Here is a 20,477-nt window from a genome sequence, read left to right as displayed (position 1 = left end):
CTATCAAAAGTATGAAAAGGCTTCATTGTTGAGATCCTTGGGTTAATGACAGCACCTGCAATTATTTTAGTTTAAAATCCCTGGTCCAGAGTCAAATCCTAGGATGCTATTATATATGCTCAGAATTACAAGCAGATGCATAACATTTAAACATTTAAATCAGATGTTTCTCATCTCATTCTTTTCTACCCAATCAACCAGCAATTACAGGTAAAATCATCTAAATGTGTCTGATAATTGTCTTACATGTTTTAGTGATAGTCCATCTTTGCTTATAGACAGCTACTTAATCAAAACGGATCTTTAGTCGCAAGAAACCATTTTAGGAATTAATCCCAGATGTTGTATTATACATAGGACTAATAGATTGGTTCCTATCTAAATACCTGGCAATATATAATATTTAATATATGTATTAAGAAAACTTAAAATTCTTTACTATTTATGTTTTAGGTACCATTTTATATTTTAAGCAATTTTCTGCCTGAGTATTTTGAAATATGTATCAACATTTTTCCTAGCCAAATAACCAATTTATTGTAACATGAAGGAACAAAGCAATGTTGTACAGTTGCAGGTCAGCCAATAGGAAATACAGAATGAATTTCTTGACTCCCTTTTTAATGCTATAGTGGTGCTAACTCTTATAAAGTGTGGGGAAAAAGAGAAATCTCTCAAAAGACACTTACTTTTCCGTTTCTTTACTGGACTGATTCCAATCATAGATTTAAAAAAGACATGAATCTGATTAGACAAGCAGCAAGCAGTAGCTGGGTTGCATATGCCAACAAAAGCTGATTTTTTGGAAGGGAGTAGGTTGGGGAGGGGAGGGTAGTTTATATTGAGAATATTCTCAGACAGAACCACACTGATCTCTCTTGACTGCTTAGGAAGCAAATTGGGCTGTGCCAAGTTAAACAAAGCTATATGAGAATAGCTCAGCTTCAGTTACTGCAACAGTTTAAGTGATTATAATACTGTAAATCCCATTTGATATTTTCTATTGCTGTTGAACTTACCTAATTAGGCATAAGTTGTTTTGCATTCTTGAAGTTGGATTTGTTTTGTAATTGAATAATATGCCACGTATCAAGATCCAACCAATTACAGGTAGTCCTCAACCTATGACCACAATAGGGACCAGAACGTCTATTGCTAAATGAAGTGGTCATTAAGTGAATTGCACCCAATTTTATCTGTTTTGCTATGGTTGTTAACTGGATCATCACAGTGAAGTGACTCATTAAGAAAATCCAGTGTCTCCCATTGACTTTGCTTCTTAGAAGCTGGCTAGGAAAGATACAAATGGTGATCATGTTGACCCCAAGATGCTGGATTCATTGTAAATACACACTAGTTGCCAAGTGCTCAAATTTTGATCATGTGACAGCAAGTATGCTGCAACAGTTGTAATTGTGAGTACCGTCTGTAAGTCATTTTTTTTCATATTGCATCATAACTTTGAACAGTTGCTAAGCAAAATGTCATAAGCTGAAGACTACCTGTACTTTTGACTCTTAAGATCAGATGTGCAGAAGATGCATTTCTACATTCCCTTAAGCCAAAATATTACGCCATATGGTTAATTTATGGGCAAACTAAGAAAATCCCAGGCTACCCTTAGTTTCTCAGAGCATGAAAAGGCCAAAATGTGATTAGCAGAAATACTAATACATTGAAAAAAGTCAATAATATACATTATATAGCTACAATTCTCCTTTAGAAATGAGTATGTGATTAATGAAACAAAAATAAATATTTGGTTGTGTGTTTGTGTGTACTGTAAGTCGAATCTATGCATTGAATTTATAAAACACATTCTTAATAGATGTTCATATCATAGTAAGATTGTCACTCAAATATCAAATAAAACATATAAAGTAGTAGAAGCAGATTCATAATAACAAAATTATCTCGAGTATGATTTCTTTATTTAATGGTTGTATAAAAATGTAAAACTATAATACCAGTACATATATCCCTCCTCAAAAGTAAAATGTTTCCCATTCCTTGCCAGGAATCTCCCATCATGGAAATGCTTCCTATAATTCGAGAATCCAAAATATTCCCATGGGCACCATTAATTTGCCAACTGTGTAGCCTATCCACAATGTTTTCTTCTCAAACCTTCGGAATACTAAAGTAGATGAGTTATTACTGAATAAACTGAAGTACAAATGTATCAGTGGTGGGTTCCTACCAGTTCAGCCGAACCGGTAGTGGTTTGGCGGCCTGGGTCGCTGGAACCAGCAGCGGCCCAGGCCTGCCACGCCCCCGAACCGGTTCTCCGGGCAGCTCCATAGGCACTGCTATGTTGTTTTTTGCTTCTGTGCATGCACAATTTTTAAAGCACTGCGCGTGGGTGCGCAGCGCACATCAAGCATGAGCATGCGATGCAGCCATGAGCGAACCAGCAGTAGCTTTTGCCAGAACCCACCCCTGAAATGTATGTACTATTTATCATAACTACAGAGAATATCCACGACATCTAGGCCAAGTCCAGATTCTTAAACAAGTTTTAAAGAATAGAAACAATCTCCATCAGAGAGAAAAACAATATTGTAGGAGATCTTCTGGGAACATCCACTTTTATCTCTCACTAGAACATGCTCGATGCCATAACTTTAAACACCTGCCATTCTTGCTGAGGAAGTAAAGCAAATGTTCAGTTTTGATTCTTCTTTGGCTCTGTGGCTGGTTCCTTAATTGTAGAAAATTGTCTTTTAAAAAAATGTTATTGTTATTATTTTTATACATTTTTATCCTGCCTTTTGGGCATCAGTGCTTAGTTACAAATGTACAACCTCTTTGAGGATTTCAGAATGAAGAAATTACATCCCATCAAAGATCACCATAACTTAATGTGAACTGAGAGTATTGTGTCACCTCAGCGGTTACTTTCAGTCACCACAGTTATTTTAGGCAACTGCAGTCTATAGCTTAATGAGGTAATGCAAATTCCCCAGCTAATTCAAAAGAGGAAATGAAAAAGCTAATTCAAAACTAGAAATGAAAAAGAGTGTTGTTCTCTTTTTATCTTATCTGAAAGATACTTCAAATATAAATCTTCATTTTATTCCATATTAGTAGCATGTTACCTAAGTAATAATGTCATGTCTTGGCATTTCCAGAGGTATAATCCTTAAACAAAACAGAGACTGTTAGCTAATTGCTCAAGATAGTTGAATCCTTTCTTTTCCCTTGAAAAGAGTATATAGTGATTCAATTGATCTGCTTGGGAACCAACCTAGATAAAGATGACGTAATCTAAATCTAGCCAAGAAAAGAACAAAAGAATTGGGTTTTGGAGCTGAAAGAATGAGCCTTGGAGTTTGAAAGAGATTAAGGCAGGGAAATTGTAAGTTATTTGCTCTAAAAATCTAAAGGAATCTTGAGATAATGCTGAGATTCCTCTCCAGGGACATTATACAGTTCAGTGAACTAAAATAGCAGCCTGCAACCTTTTGGGCTCTGCAGACCAATTCCATGGAGAGGGATTTTTCTATGGACCTGAGTGGTGTAGTTTCATGTGATGCCTGCATTCCATGTATGTGTGGATGGGGCTTCGCTTGTATGCATGGCCCAGTTCCTGGCAGGCCACAGTTTGGTGCTGGTACTGATTTAAAAGGAATGCTATACTAACCACCAGCAATTTGTAAATAAGATACAATTCTTATCAAATAGTATATATTAAACCTGAGATTTATCTATTCAAAGTAAATTAAGATCTGGTAAAGTACTGTTTCTGAAAGTACTACAGTATGGCTACTACGTACTTGTTTTGACCCAGCCTTAGCATAAGCAAGAAACAGACTCCTTGTCACACACACACAAAACCCTCTTTTTACCTCTTGTGAATTAATTGCATTCATCCACCAAAAAGTCCAGGCAATAGTCCTTCAAGGAGTTTACTGCAACAACAGACCATATCAGTTCCATGAGATAATTGCAAGGCCGTGAGCTCCCAGCCAAAGGCTGCAAATTAAGTTTTGGCAAGCAGTCTCTGTGGCATGAAACACAATGAGCAAAATCTTCAGAAATACGAACTGTATTCCCCTTATAGATATGATGCCTATAGATACACCATAAATAATGAGGAGACTAAGAGAATGTAGAGAATATAGTCTTTATTCTTATGTAATAAGACCTTTTACTGTGAAACTCAAGGCAGAATCCTTGATTATTCTTCTGTAGAATACAGAGTTTGGAGAAACAAAATATTTCAGAATAAAAAGGGGAATTTAACAAGGATGCATACTTGTGTTAAACCTATATTCATTGTAAAAGTAAAAATGATATTACAAAAATGGAAAAATTGTATGATATCACAACTGGAATCAAAATAAGAGTCTCAAACAGGAAATATTTTGTACATTGATGATACCAGTTTATTAGTTGAAAGCAAAGATAAGCTAGAAGTGTTTTTTAAGAAAATAAAAATGAAATGTGTAAAAAGATAGATGTGATATCAACCAATATGCTTAATGAACTCAGTGTTTGTGTCTGTATAATGGGACTCAAAAATAAAGAAGAAGAATATAGTGGCGAAATAATCATTCCAGGAAAGATAATGACAATTTGACACAAGATCATCAAAGATAAAGATATTTCTACAATAATAAAGATTAGAGCAATTAAGGCTATGTTTTTCCAATGGAAACATACGATTGTGAAAGTGGACATTGAGAAAGAGCAAGAAAAAGTAGATAGATGCTGGGAATGATTTCCAACAGTATTATAAATAGCATGAAGAACCAATCAGTCCAACCTAGAGCTGATAAAGACTATCTGCTTCCTTGAGGTGATAATCAGCAGGTAGAAATATCACTGGGGACATGCAGATGTTGTAAGCATTTGTCCATATAAATGAAGAATGGGATTGACTCAATTTTAAAGCAAGCTGGGGGGGGGGGGCAGGAAATCACTGTGATAGTACTAAAACAGAAGATGGAAAAATCTTGTTACCCAATAGTAGTGTCTATGAATATAAATAATGTATTCTAAAGACCAGATGCTGGCTCCTTAAAATGTTGCCATGTCTACAGCCAGCGCTTACTTCTGTAATATAATTTTCTTTTCCCCCTGTCTCCAGAATCACATAATAGTAATGGCCACTTCACATATTAAAAGGGAGCATATAAACATAAACATGAACCATTAACATAGAAGCTAATATTTACAACTATTACATGTGTATACATATGGCAATAGTATAGTATAGTATAGTATAGTATAGTATAGTATAGTATAGTATAGTATAGTATAGTATAGTATAGTATAGTAATGTAATGTAATGTAATAATAATAATAATAATAACAACAACAACAACAACAACAACAACAACAACAACAACTCCGCCGTTGCCGGTCCCAAGCCCGGATGAGAAAGGAGGAGGGTTGGGGTCAGGTTGGCATCTGGTCCCGTAAAAAAAAACCCGCCAACCCATACAATATGGTGAAAAAAACAAATAAGAATTCCATACCGCATCGGTCGTCGCGCGGGTTAACAAGCGCCGCGGCGGATGTTGGGGTCCCTGGACATCCGTCGACAAGTGGGCTACAAGTGGACCAGCCAACAAAATGACAAAAATATAGTGCAGATGAAAACCGTGCCATAATGGCCTGTTACTACAACTCAGAGCCAGAAAAAAGGGGCTATTTAAAGCGAATGTATGAATTATGGAAACAACAATATCCAGATTCAAATGTTAGTGAACAACGACTAGCAGATCAAAGGCGATTTATTATACGGAATAAAGTGTTTAGTGAAGTTGAACATGAGGAAATTCAGGCAAATTGCAAAACCCAAAAAACAATATCACAAGCGGAAATAACTGATATTCAAGACACAACTAAAGACATTATAGTAGAACTCCCAGAAGAAGCTCTCGGGGAGGAAATAACATCACCACCACTAGAACCAGTTATCACTGAACCAACTGATGAACTAACTCAAAAACAAAAAGAATTGAAGGATAAGATCATGGAGCATTTTCTGCTTAATGAGGAAAGGCAACGTTTACCATCACTAAAAACTGTGCCTAAGAAAATTTTGGCCCCTATCATGAAAATGGTTAATGCAGTGTTTTCAACAATTGAACCGGGATCCATCTTGGAAACAAACCAGTTAATGTACAGCGCAGCTGTAATAGTCGCTAATGAACTAGGCATTAAAATTAAAGTACCTAGTCACACAACAGAAAAAGCACCCACGTAACACCTATCCTCCGCGAGCTGCACTGGCTGCCTGTTGATCTCCGGGTGCGCTTCAAGGTGCTACTTGTCACCTACAAAGCCCTTCATGGTATTGGATCTGGGTACTTGAGAGACCGCCTACTGCCAATCACCTCCACTAGACCTCCGAATTCCACTCCTCCGAATTCCATCAGCCAGCCAGTGTAGACTGGCAACTACTCGGAGGAGAGCCTTCTCGGTGGCTGCTCCGACCCTCTGGAACGAACTCCCCGTGGAGATCCGGACCCTCACCACCCTCCAGACCTTCCGCGCCGCACTTAAAATCTGGCTATCCCGGCTGGCCTGGGGTTAAAGATTCTAACCCCTACTCGAATTGTATGACTGTTGAGTTCTTAAATGATGTAATGTTTTTATGTTGTAAATTGTTTGTCCTTCCCCTACCCCTTTTGAACTGTGAGCCGCCCTGAGTCCCCCCAGGGAAAAGGGTGGCATACGAATAAAGTGAACCGAACTGAACTGAACTGAGCTTCTAATTGATAAAATGATATTAGAAAATTGTAAGAACAGAAAAACGAACTTGAATATGGTCTGGATTGATTACAAAAAGGCATTTGACTCACTGCGACATAGTTGGATCATAAAATGCTTAGAAACAACTGGCATTAGCAAAAATATTACATCCTTTACTGAAAAGGCGATGAAACAGTGGAGAACTGAGTTGGCAGTAGGGAATGAGATCTATGGAATGGTTAATATCAAGCGAGGAATTTTCCAGGGTGATTCACTTTCACCTCTTCTCTTCATCATCGCAATGATCCCACTATCAGTAATCTTAAAAAAAATGAAATTAGGCTACCAAACAGCCAAAGAAGCTGAAAAAATTTCGCATTTACTATATATGGATGATTTGAAACTCTATGGAAAGTCAGAAATAGAAATCCAATCATTGACAAACACAGTCCGAGTATTCAGCACCGATATTTCAATGCAGTTTGGCATGGAAAAATGCACCACTGTATCCATAAAAAGGGGCAAAATCACTGCATGTGAGGGAATTGAAATGCCCAATGGCCAATTAATTAAATGCAAAGAAAATGAAGCCTACAAATACTTAGGCATTCTGCAGTTGGATAACATCAAGCATGGAGAAGTAAAAACTATTGTCAGGCGAAAGTACACCAATAGAGTTAGGAAAATTTTGAAATCTAAATTGAATGGTGGAAATACAATCAAGGCCATAAATACCTGGGCAATACCAGTTATAAGATACACAGCTGGTATAGTTAACTGGACACAAGCTGATTTGGACCTTTTGGACCGAAAACCAGGAAACTAATGGCAATGCACTACAGTTTACATCCACGTGGTGATACTGATAGACTATATCTGCCCCGAAAATCAGGTGGCAGAGGATTATTACAAGTGAAGCAAACAGTTGAAGAAGAAAAACATGCACTGGCTGATTATTTAAAAGAAAGTCAAGAACATCTATTAATCGAAGTAAAGAACAAAAATCTACTGAAGGCCCAACAGACGAAACAAGAATACAGAAAAGATGTGATAAAATCAAGAATGGAGAGTTGGCAGAACAAAGCACTGCATGGCCAATTTCTGGAAAAAGTAAAAGATAAAGTGGACAGTGAACAAACTTGGTTATGGTTAACAACAGGTACATTAAAGAAAGAAACAGAGTCACTAATCCTGGCTGCGCAAGAACAAGCTATCCGCACAAATGCCATTAAGGCCAAAATCGAAAAATCCTCTGATGATGCCAAATGCAGACTTTGCAAAGAAGCTGATGAAACTGTTGATCACATACTCAGCTGCTGTAAAAAAATCACGCAGACTGATTATAAATTGCAGCACAATTCAGTAGCACAAATGATCCATTGGAATTTGTGCAAAAATTATAATATTAAAACAGCAACAAACTGGTGGGAACATCAGCCTGAAAAAGTCACCGAAAATCAGATGGTCAAGATCTTGTGGGATTTCCGTATACAAACCGACAAAATACTGGCGCATAATACACCAGACATCACACTGGTTGAGAAAAATAAGGTCACAATCATAGACATCGCAATACCAGGTGATAGCAGGGTCGCCGAGAAGGAACATGAAAAAATCGCAAGATACCAGGACTTAAAAATCGAAATTCAACGACTATGGCACAAACCAGCAGTGATAATTCCAGTGGTAATTGGCACACTGGGTGCTATACCAAAAGCACTGGAATTACATTTAAAACAGTTAAAAATTGACAAAATCACCATCAGTCAAATGCAAAATGCCGCACTGCTTGGAACTGCACGCATATTACGAAAATACGTTACGACGTCCTAGGCCCCTGGGTGGGGCCCAACTAGTAACCAATGCCAAATCCGGCAAAACAACTGGCCGCTGTGATACAATTGTAATAATAATAATAATAATAATAATAATAATAATAATAATAATAATAATAATAATAATAATAATAATAATAATAATAATAATAGATCATTTGAAGCTGTTTGGTAAAACAAAACCTGAACTGAATTTATTAATTGAAAGCACAAAAGAATTTAGCCAAGACATTGGTATGCAGTTTGGAATTGACAAATATGCAACAATGGCAACCAAGGCAGGCAAGGTCCTAGAAGATGATGGAATACAATTTGAGAATGAAGAAATGATAAAGGCAGTAAAACCAGAAGAAGGCCACAAGTACTTGGGGATTTTAGAGGCCTCTGACTTAATGCATAATAAAGTCAAGGAATTAACCTCAGCCAAGTACATTCAACGAATTCGTAAGATATTAAAGTCCAAACTGAGTGGAGGAAACATCATAAAAGCCATAAATACCTGGGCTATACCTGTAATTCGATACTCTGCAGGAATAATTGACTGGATCCAGATGGAGTTGGACAATTTGGACAGAAAAACAAGGAAGCTTATGACAATGAATCATGCTTTGCACCCTAAAACTGATGTTGACCGATTGTATCCACCAAAAGCAGAGGGTGGTCGAGGATTCCTACAAGTAAAGCAAACTGTGGAAGAAGAAAGACACAGTTTGAATGATTACATCCAGAAAAGTGAAGAACCAATGATTATGGAAGTAAATAAAGGAGGCCTTTTGAAGCTGAATATAAGAAGTAATTGAGAAGCAAGCTGAAAATTGGAAAAGCAAAGCTATGCATGGCCAATACTTGAAAAGTATTGAAGGCAAAGCTGACCAAAAACTAACATGGAACTGGTTAAGATCAGGAGTACTGAAAAAAGAAACAGAAGGCTTTATTTTGGCAGCTCAAGAACAAGCCTTAGTCACAAACTGCATGAAGGCAAAAATTCAACATGTTACCACCAACAGCAAATGTCGCCTCTGTAATGAGAAAGATGAGATAGTTGACCACTTGATCAGGGGGTGCAGCAAAATTTCACAAACTGACTACCTACAATGCCATGACTGCGTTGCTAAGATTATTCACTAGAAATTGTGCCAAAAGTTTGGATTTGAGTACAGCAAAAACCACTGGGACCATCAGGTTGAGAAGGTTTTAGAGAATGAGAAAGTCAAGATCTTGTGGGACTTCAGAATCCAGACTGACAGGCACTTGGCCTACAACACACCTGACATAACAATAATTGAAAAGAAAAAAGTATGGTCCATTGACATTGCAATACCTGGTGATGCATGAATTGAAGATAAACAGCAAGAAAAAATCACAAAATACCGGGACTTGCAAATTGAGGTTGAGCGACTGTGGAAAAAGAAATAATGTGTTGTCCCAATTGTAATTGGAGCCCTTGGAGCAATACCTAAAGGGCTACCTCGCTATTTGAAAATTCTAAATTTACCTGACTTGAACATTCTGACTCTACAAAAAACCACCCTACTTGGAACAACTTATATCCTCCAATGTTACCTTAACAGTTCCTAGATCCTTGGTTAGGACTCGAGCTGTTAGGCTACCAACAAGTCCCAAAGGCTGTGAATCTCACCAAAGAAGATTAACCTAATAATAATATTTATAATATTTATAATATATATCCAACAATAGCAAAAAGGTTTGCTATTATAGTACATGATTTGGGCCAGCAATGCCAATTTCCACCAAAAGTCTGGAAACATAACAAGACTTTTACTACCCAAACCCTTTCTGCCCTCCCCCATATATTTATCATCATAGGGAGTTCTCACCAGCAATGCCAATTTCCACCAAAGGTCTGGAAACATAACAAGACTTTTACTACCCAAACCCTTTCTGCCCTCCCCTATATATTTATCATCATAGGGAGTTCTCACTTAACAGCCCTAACTGGACTGGAATTTCCATCACTAAGTGTTGTGGTTAGGCAAAACACCATGTCATTGCAGACGTTAGCGCCAGTGGTTCAGAATAGTCCCAATTGCAGTTATTAGGACAAGATTGTGCCATCATTAAGCGAGGACTTCATGCTTCTCCTCACCTAAAAATGGCACAATCATGATTGACCCTACCAACCTATCTCTTCTCCCTTTTAGGGCACTCTGCCACCATCCATCATCAATCTGCTGCCCCTGCTACCTTGCTGCTTCATACTGCATCCTGTGACCCTGCTGCCCTGCTCTCTGCCACCCCTGCCTGTCTTTTGCTTCTTCCTCCCACTGCTGATGAGATGCACTGGGCCTAACCCACCACAAACGTAACTGCTGGTCTAGCATTGCTTTCCAAAGCCAGATGAGGCCGCAGAAAGGCAGTGCTTGAGACCTGACATTGCCTTGCAAAGGATCAGGTCAGGCACGACACGTCAGCAGAGGAAGGTATGATATAGGTCAGCTGGGGAGTTAGTGGTAGAGCACGTCAGCAAGGCAGTGGAGTGCTAGGCAGAGCACAGCATGGTGGAGGCAGCAGGGCAGATGGAGTGCAAGGTGGCCAAACGAGCAGAGGTAGGTAGGAGAGAGAAATGTAAGGGGAATTGAAGCAAATCCTGCAATCGTAAATGCAGGCAAGTTACCAAGGGCCAAATTTTGATCATACGATTGCAGGGGCATTGTAATAGCTTTAGCTTCAAATATCAGAAACAAATGCCATTTAGTGACTGTTTGAAATTATGATGGCACTGAACAAATGTTATTTTCTACTGGTACTTGAAGTACTTAAAAAGTACATACGGGTAGTTCTTACTTAAGATCAAGTCATTAAATAAAATTTGCTGAGTGCCATGGTCATTAAGCAAGGACCATCTGTTTGTACTTTTTAAGTAATACTGTTTTCTTAATATTTAATGCCCTTTGAAAGTAATGCTTTCAAGTGTTAAAATCTTTTAATATATCAGACAACCTGGATCTAGCATCTCAAAGAGTAAGATTTTTCTCCTGTTCACTTGTCCTACATTATTTTGTTCAAGACATAAAACCTGGAAGAAGTAATGATGGAGATTAAAATAAAAATTCAAAAAACATGTTAAGCTCCACATTACTAAACGTGATATTCTGCATTTATGGCCATTTGCAGTGTTCCATGGTCAAATGTTTTAACAATAGTTTTGCCCAAAATCAGCACCTCCAGTTTTCAGCAAAATCCTGCCCATAGGGAACCATAAGTTTGCTTAATGACTGTGTCATTTGGTTTTTAACCATTACTTTTACTTAAATGCTGGCAGAAAAACAGTCATAAAATCCTCACAACATACTACCTTAATGGACAAGGTTCTATGACAATGAATACCTGTAATTATAGTCCTTAGCTGATCAGTCTGTCTTCATGAAACTGATCTTGCCTCTTAAAATTATGTTCTTTGTTTTACCTAGAAGGTTATTGTCTATTATCTATCTTGCTTTTTTATTTTAGTCATTAGACTTCCTGGCTCTTTAGAAAGCATTGCAGAACAAGTCATAGTGAAAAGATAGTGGAAGAGAGTGAAAGAAACTTGCTTTAATTTTTGTTTTAACTTTCTTCTACAAACCTTAATTAAAAATCTTAAATTAACTTGTTTTTATTTCCTGATAATGTATTTACAGTAAAACCTGAGATAACATTTCTAATGAGAGCATATATATGATAACTATGTAATAACAATTATTCCAAAACAACAAAACACAGGGACAGTTCACGCCATTACTTTGTTGAACACCTACAGTATCACTGCACTGTCTAATGTCTATGTAATTTACCCAGTGTAGCATGGCTGTAGTATTATTTATCCTTCTTTATTATCTTCTTTAATACCCCCTTTGTTGGTATTATTATTGTTATAATGATGATCATTCTACTGTTTTGCATGTATACTGAGAATTTCTGCACCTGAGAATAATTCCTTGTAGGTCTAATCACACTTAGCCAAATAAAGTCTCCTCTCCTCTCCTTAGCCAATGCACTCTCTATTGTCCTTATTATTCCATTATCCCAAACCCTCCTTTCAACTTTGCCCTTAAAGTAGATTTAAGGGCATAACCTCTCATACTGCTGTCACAAAAATGTTAAGGACACTGTATGAATTGCATTACAACTCAAAACAATTCTCTTTCCTTTATCTTTCCAAAGTCTTATACATTTTGCAAGTCTATTATTTTAATATGACTTGTTTTTCTTAATTTTCCACCAAAACAAGACCAGATGGAGAAACAAGAGCATTTAAATTAATAGGATCACTACCCTTTTGTTTTTGAGTTTATTGAACAGAAACACTACAAGCAAATTGTGAATCACTGAATGGCGTGGGCAGATATTTTTCACTAATATCCTTGAATAGTTTTTCTACATTCAACCCACTCCCAAAACACATTATTTACTAATATTTGCCAATGGCTTTTTCAGAAAACACACTGTCCAATAACTAATGTATCAATACAGATAGTCCTCAACTTATAACCATTTGTTTAGTGACCACTCAAAGTTACAACAGCACTGAAAAAAGTGATTAATGATTGTTTTTCACACTTATGACTATTGCATCTATGGTCATGCAATCAAACTTCAGATGCTTGGCAATTGGCATGTGTTTATGATTGCAGTGTCTCAGATCATGTGATCACCTGTTGCAACTTTCTGACAAGTCAATGGGAGAGCCATATTCATTTAACAATTATATTACTAACTTAACAACTTCAGTGATTCACTTAACAACTGTGGCAAGAAAGGTCGTAAAATGGAACAAAACTGACTTAACAACCACATTGCTTAGCAACCAAAATTATGAACTCAATTGTGGTTGTAATATTTCTGTACAATTGTTCTTTTCCCTGAGGACAACAGGCACTTCCATTACAAGAATATTATACAGTATTTATCTAATACTTGACCTACACTATTTTGTTTTTCAGAAAATCACCTATTTTGCCAGCTAGCACCCTCATAAAAATGTATTTATTATGAAGAATATTGTTGATATTTCCTATAATTCTTTCTTGGCTGTTTTACTAGTTATGTTTAGTAGTCCGTTAAGGATTTAGAGACAGCATTGAAATTTACTGACATTGTACATCTTTAGAAACTGTTTATGCAAGCAATGTTCTCTCTTCATAGAATCTGTGCATAATTGTATTTAATATTAAAGTGCTTTGGTACTTAAGGATAATCACCTTTTACAGAATTATGATCATTCCTCCAATATGACAGCCAGTATAATTAATGAGTATGATTAATGCTAGACTGATATTAGAGACACACAGCTTTAAAATGCCATACATCCATGAAAATTATTCAGTCAGACACTTTCTTTCCACTTAATCTATACATTATTATTGTTGGATGTTTATGTTGTAAACTACTAAAACTCATAGCAAGTACAACTGAGATCAAATCTAATCAAATAATCAATAGGGATTGGTGTCTTTGAAGAAAAATGTAGGGAACATATAATAAATTAAAAAGGAGAATGATGCAAATCAGAAAAGTCTGCCTTTCTATGCACATTCTCAATTGTTGCTATTTTGTTTTCAAAGTCAGTGAGCTGAAGTAAGCCACTGTAACCAAAGGCAACTATACTCTCCTGCACCAGAATCCCATTTTATATTGCCATATGCAAGAAAAGAGAATAGAGAGAAAGGGCAGAAAGACTCTGTGGCAAAGCTATTTATTCCCCATAACATGCAGACTGGGCATTAAGCTACCGAGGATTTGAGGAAGTTAATCTATTTTCCTTCTCTGTCTCTGGTTTTGCTTTCCTAGTCAGAATCATAAGCAAAACCATCTGGGGACTTTTAAAGCTTCTCAGATTAAATGATCACACTGTAATTTGCATTTTCCCCTTCAATCCATATTTAACTCAAGAGTTTTCATACTAGTAACAATTCATTAACAAGTGAAAATAAAAGGAAATGTCACCCAAAGTAATGGGGCTGGCAAATCTACCTGAAGTCAGATAAATCTGAGTGTCTACATTCAATAATAGGTTACTGTTTTTCTCTCGGAAAATACAAAACAATTCATTATTCTACTCATTTATATGCTTTTCCATATAAACTTTCTCCATGGCTTCTGGATTGCACACAGAGTATTTTTTTCAATTTTATTCTCCCTATAAAGTAAATTATATATATATATATATATTAAAAATTACATTGTAATGTTTCCTAGACAATGTTTCGCAAAGGAAACATTCATTTGAAATCCTTGAAGGGTCTAGGACACTAGTTGTGATGAGAAGATGAAAGAAACGACCCAGGAAGATAGTCTTTACAAAACAAAAATCGCAACATCTTAGATCTTTCTCTGGCTTTGAAAGTCAACCTTCACCCACTGCGTGTGTAAAAGAGGCACACAAAGGACCATTTTAACAGACCTTCCTTTAAGTGCGGTAATACAGTGAGACAATATTATTGCTCAAGGCGGAAGGTGATAAACTAGAGGAACCAATATTAATATCCACCAGTTGGATGTCCTCTAATCCCTAGACAGGGGAAAAGGGCAGAAGAGACGTCAAAGGGGCAAACTGATCGTAGAGAAGGTGATTAAATATCACACCAGGGAAGAATAAACAATCGTCGGAAAGGAGGACTGGGGGGAGAGAGAAAAGTGGCTAAGGAAATACCTTCGGAGGGTCAGGGGGCTTCGCGAACCTGCCCCCCCCCGCTTGCAAGACTTCAGCTGCCGCAGAGCCGCTTCCAACTGTCTCACCCTCCGCTGCGCCCCCGACCCGATTTTCCAGCAACGGAGCCCGCCTGCCTTCTGCGCTCGGCGCCCCTCGAACAGCTCCCCAGAGGGGACCCCCCCCCACTCCCCTCGGTCCACCTTTACCTGGACAGGTGCTTTAGAATCTGCTTCTTGATGAGACCAGCCATGCTGGGCCAGAGACAGGACGCGGATCCTCTATCGCCCCAAGTGCCCCGTCATTCTCTTTGTAGCCGGTCGCGGATCTTGCAGCTGCCGCCGCGGCCACTAATAGCTCCAGCCATCCTCCGTCCTCTCCTCCCCACCGCCCCCACCCTCTTCCCAAGCAGGCTCCGCCAGAATCCCGGCCACCACCGCGGCGAAGTCCGGCAAAGCTACTCGCGCCCCCGCCCTCTGGAGAGAGAGATTGGAGGGGGGGGCAGAGACGGGACGAAACGGGTGGTGTGGCAGCGCCCTCTATTGGCTCACAGGGCCAGTAGCAGCCTCAGCAACCTCTCTCCGGTTGCCAGCAAAGCGGCTGAGGCGCAAATGTTCTCGCGGCTCCTCCGGCTTCGTCTGGATTACCGCTTGCTTTTTCTCACCGGGCGCTAGAGAACGCTGTTTTGTTTTGTAAAAGAAATACTGTAGCTCCTCATCTCCGGGAATTTTGAATAGCACGTAAGAAAGAACCGCTTCCTCCATTTTAAAGGAGATTTGGTCTGTATTCGTGCAAAGAGACTGGACTGTCAGAAATGGTATATATAAGGTCTCCTGCTTGAGCAAGAGGTCGGACTAGATGACCTACAAGGTACCTTCCAACTCTATTATTATCCAACTGTTATTCTATTCTAAACCCCAAGCCATGATTTATCTCGTTGTGGATAATTCAGGAAGTCATTGTCTGAGTTTGCCTAAGTTTCTGACCCTCAAAAACAGTTCTCAAGACACATTAGCAGAACCACAGACAAGCAAATGGTATTTGTGTGACACTTTCAGTCTCCTTCTAGGTAACAGGAAAAATGTGGGATGGATGATCCCACTGCTAGATAGATTTATTGAACAGCTATATCCCAGGTGTTGACCTTAATGGGTCTATTATATCCACCTGGAGTGGGGTATGCAGGGACTTATATCAGGATTCAAATTGGGCCTAATGCTCCTCAACATCTTCATAAATTAGATGAAAGGATATTCATAAACTTTGTGGATGTCCATAAAGCTGAGGCTGATTGCCAATGCTGGAATAAAGAACCTAACAATTCAATCAGTCAATCAGAACTGAGCTGGAAGGGACCATAGAGATCTTCTAGTTCAACCCCTGCTCAAGCAGGAGACCCATTTCAGACAGTGGCTGTCCAGTCTTTTCTTAAAAACATCTAGTGATGAAGCACTCACAACTTCTGAAGACAAGCTTTCCCCACTGGTTAATTGTTCTCACTGTTATGAAATTTCTCCTTAATTCCAGGTTGCTTCTCTCCTTGAATAGTTTCCATCCATTGTTTCTTTTCTTGCATTCTGGTGCTTTGGATGAGTCGACCCCCTTTTTCTTTATTGCAGCCCCACAAAGGGAACACTGCTATTATGTTACCCGCAGCCTTTCTTTTCTCCAGATTGGCCATACCCGGTTCCTATAACCATTCTTCATATGTTTTAGTCTTCAGGACTTTTGAATTGAATTGAAGATGGACACAATAGACATGAATATTGGGCCCTATCCAGCCAAATGTTCAGTGTTGAGAAATGTAATGTTCTGTCCTTAGACAAGGAAAAAACAGATGCACAGGTGCATGTTAGGCTTCGTAGTAGTAATTGCAAGAAGGAATGGGAAGTTTGGTAAACCACAGATTAAGAATTGTGCTGCAGTTGCCAAAATGCAGTTTGGGGCTGTAGCAACAGATATATATATATGCTGCACTGGTCCAAGTGTACCTGGAATACTGTGTCCAGTTCTGATTGCCACAATCCAAAAAGGACACCAAGGAACTAAAACGAGTGCAGAGAAGACAAGCGAGTACAATAAGAGACTTAGAGTCTAAAATCCTACAAACAGTAGTTAAGGGAACTTGACATGTTTAGTTTATGGAACAGAAGACATGATAACATTCCTCCAATACATGAAGGGATATCGCAGAGGATATGGATTTATTCTCCATAGCACCTAAGGATAAGAAAAGAACTAATGAGTGAAAGCTTTATAGAGAGAACCCCAGACTATGAATTAACTATGAGAATTCCCTGGGAGAGCTATTAAGCAGTGGGAGAGCCTTATGGAAGTCTTCTAAGCCAGATATTACTTCCTCCAATCTTGCCAAATAAAACTGTCCTCCTTTAAAATCCATTACCCACTTGCACAATGTGCTCAAGTATGTCAGTTTTGTGTGCTCATCATTACTTCAAAGGGACAATTAGTATTTACGATATTCAATCTGGACTGTTTATTGGTTTTTCTCTTATTAACTCCTGCTGGATTGATATTTAGAAGACAACTATTGTCTTGCTCTTTGTCTAGTGTCGAGCTTTCACTCCTCTAGTCTTCGATAAACATATTAAATATATAACTTTCATAGATATATCTTTATGTGCCTTAATTTTGTGTAAATATGCTTTGGCTTCCTTCCCAAGATTAATGCCCCTTTTTATTTCCTTTACACACCATAGTTTCTTTCTTTATTCTTGAACCAAACAACAACAACAAAAACTTTTGTACTATTTTAATTGCCAACATTAAATTCCTCTGGTTTTAATACTGGTTATTATCTTGTTTTGTTTTAATTTCACATTTTTCACATTCCATTTTTACTTTCATAACCAACCTTTTAATAATTATTTATTGTCATCTAACAAGATTGAATTATATCCAATCCTCTATATTTCAAATTATTAGAATTTTGATTCCTGTTTTAATTCCAGCTATCATCTCTTTCAATTCTGTTATTCTTATAAAGTATTCATTATATTAAATGGGTATGCATTGTTGTTATTCTCTTTCCTATTCCCAACTGCCATGTTCCTTCAGACACTGGCTTTACTATAGTTTCTTATTTATTGTAAGTCTTTCAGAAGAGTAATTTTATGTTCTGGTACATCTATCACACATTTGACAGGATTTACACAATCAAGTCCTTACCATAATCAATTATCAGAGATAAGCTGCCATTCTATATTCCCAACCTCTCATTATTCATCTTATATTAACTATTTGATCAAATCTATTTATATTTTCTGAAAAGTACCCATTCACTTGGCATTCATTTGACAGTTGACCTTGGAGCTATGTATGACTCTAATTCTTGTTTTTATAAGATGTTATCAAAATGCTTCTTGCATAATGACGGTGCAATTTGCATATTCCCTTATGTCTCCCCCTCCTCCTTTTCTTCCCACTTCAGTATTTTCAAATCTGTAGGCCACATATTTCTCCATATCTGTTGGCACACAGCTGCTAAACCTCTAAAGTGCCTGTTCTTTTGCAGTTTTAAACAGTTTCGTTGCTCTAGTGCTTTCCTATTTTGTTGCTAGCCTATTACATGTATTTACTTATTTTAATTCTAAAAATGTACATTTTACATATCATATTTCAATGGCTTAAAATATATTTGCAATCATATGACACAGCCAATCCTGTATTATTTGTTCTACTTTTTAAGTAATTTTTTTCCTGAATAAATATTATTTCTCCATTGATTTTCTGGCTTTCTATAATTCTGTTTTTAAAGAATTTCGTACAGTATTTGCTTTATTTATTAGAGCTTTGCCATGATTATTTGCTTGTGCCTATCAAAGTAGAGCATGATTTTAAATGAGTGTGAGTTATTGTTTCCAGGTTTCATGATCCTAGTAGTCAACCACACACATAGTTATGCTCTTGTTAATTTTACTTGCCATTCCATTAATGTATATCAGTTCATATCCTAGTATATTATGTAGTCATCTGATTTAAAGTGGCCCATTCTAATTTATGTTTATTTACACCTAAAATATCCAATTTTGAATACATAAATTTCTGTTTCAGCACATTGAAGTTTTTTCTTTCTTTTTTGTATATAAGACCAGATGGCCAGCCTGCATGCATGTGCTGGCAACCTAATGCTCAGCTTCCCGGTGCACACATGCATGCCAAGGAGCTTCTCTTCCAGTTTCCGGTGCTCCCAAGCATGTGAAGACCAGCTGGCTGGCATGCATGTGCATGCCAGAACCCAGAAGAGCAACAGGTGACAGCTGATTTGCCCAGAGATATGGTTCTGCGTGCCACTTCTGGCACACATGCCATAGGTTTGCCATCATGGCCTAAGTCCATCCCTTATTTATAATCAAACCCATAAAACATCAACTTTTCAATTCTGGTGTCAGCAAAAAGCCTATAAATGGTTTGCAGAACCTTGCAAAAAAAGTGGGGGGGAGGTGTCTTTATTTTAATTTCAATCCAATAGACCAATTTTACAACTTCCTTTTATTATTAAGATTTAATTTTCAGTGCTTATTCAAATTGTTGTGGGATTTGGTTTTTGTTCAATTCTTCTTTATTCCATCACACACATTCTTTATGAGTTTAAGAAGCCTCTTGTAGATCCAGGTAAGAAAAGGTCATTTTTCTTTGCCTGTTATTTGTAGTTCTACTGTAGACACTTTGTTTTGTAAGACAAATTTTTGCTCATCTATTGTTTCCTCAGCAGCATCTTGTGGACTTAATCTATTCATGTGATCAGACATCATTATTGACAGTTTATATTGTAGCTACAAATTTCTTGCTCCATTCTTCAAAGATCTCCTTTAGTATTTCTAATGCAGTTTCATGTCGTTTTGTAAGTGCCAGTTAACTGACACCAAAGGCAGGCTTGTATTTATTTCCCTTCTACTTAAAATCTTTAGTTTCCTCTAGTGTCCAGTTTCTAAAAAACATCTCATCTTAATTATGAGCCAAGATAGTTAAAATAACTCTGGTTCTTACAAGAAGCTATTTCTTTTTTATAGCTAAGTCCAAAATCTTATAGTAAGTCAATTGTTCCAAAATTAATTGTACCCTTAATCCATGTATAACTTTCTTAAATCTTAGCTTTTTGCTGTTTATTCCAAATTCTATGTTCTTAAGCTTATGATTAATTTTTCATTGTTCAATGTTAAAATTAAATTACTCAGTGATTTTTCAGATGTGTAGTTACAAAGGTCCCTAATAGCATTTAGATGGTTAATAATTTCCAAGTGTTGCAAACTTACTGTCCTTTAAAA

The 20,477-nt window shown here is 37.5% G+C and overlaps 1 protein-coding gene across 5 annotated transcripts in view; it reads right to left on the bottom strand.

Annotated features, from left to right (window-relative positions):
• Window positions 1-15,578, bottom strand: part of BLTP3A (bridge-like lipid transfer protein family member 3A) — a 69,063-nt gene extending 53,485 nt beyond the window's left edge. For all 5 annotated transcript variants that reach the window (XR_015697315.1, XM_014070723.2, XM_014070724.2 and 2 more), the window contains exon 1: window positions 15,399-15,578. Coding sequence is in view for 4 of the 5 variants with exons in the window: in XM_014070723.2 (XP_013926198.2) it covers window positions 15,399-15,442 (44 nt within the window). In the remaining variant the exon portion in view is untranslated. The remainder of the gene's footprint in view (window positions 1-15,398) is intronic.
• Window positions 15,579-20,477: the final 4,899 nt, after the last annotated feature.

This window comes from Thamnophis sirtalis, unplaced genomic scaffold, assembly GCF_051295495.1.
Source record: "Thamnophis sirtalis isolate CommonGarterSnake01/CBP01778 unplaced genomic scaffold, rThaSir2_p1.2 scaffold_7, whole genome shotgun sequence".
In the NCBI taxonomy this organism is placed as follows: domain Eukaryota; kingdom Metazoa; phylum Chordata; class Lepidosauria; order Squamata; family Natricidae; genus Thamnophis; species Thamnophis sirtalis.
The sequence above is the reverse complement of the archived record's forward strand: the minus strand, read 5'-3'. Positions and strand labels throughout refer to the sequence as shown.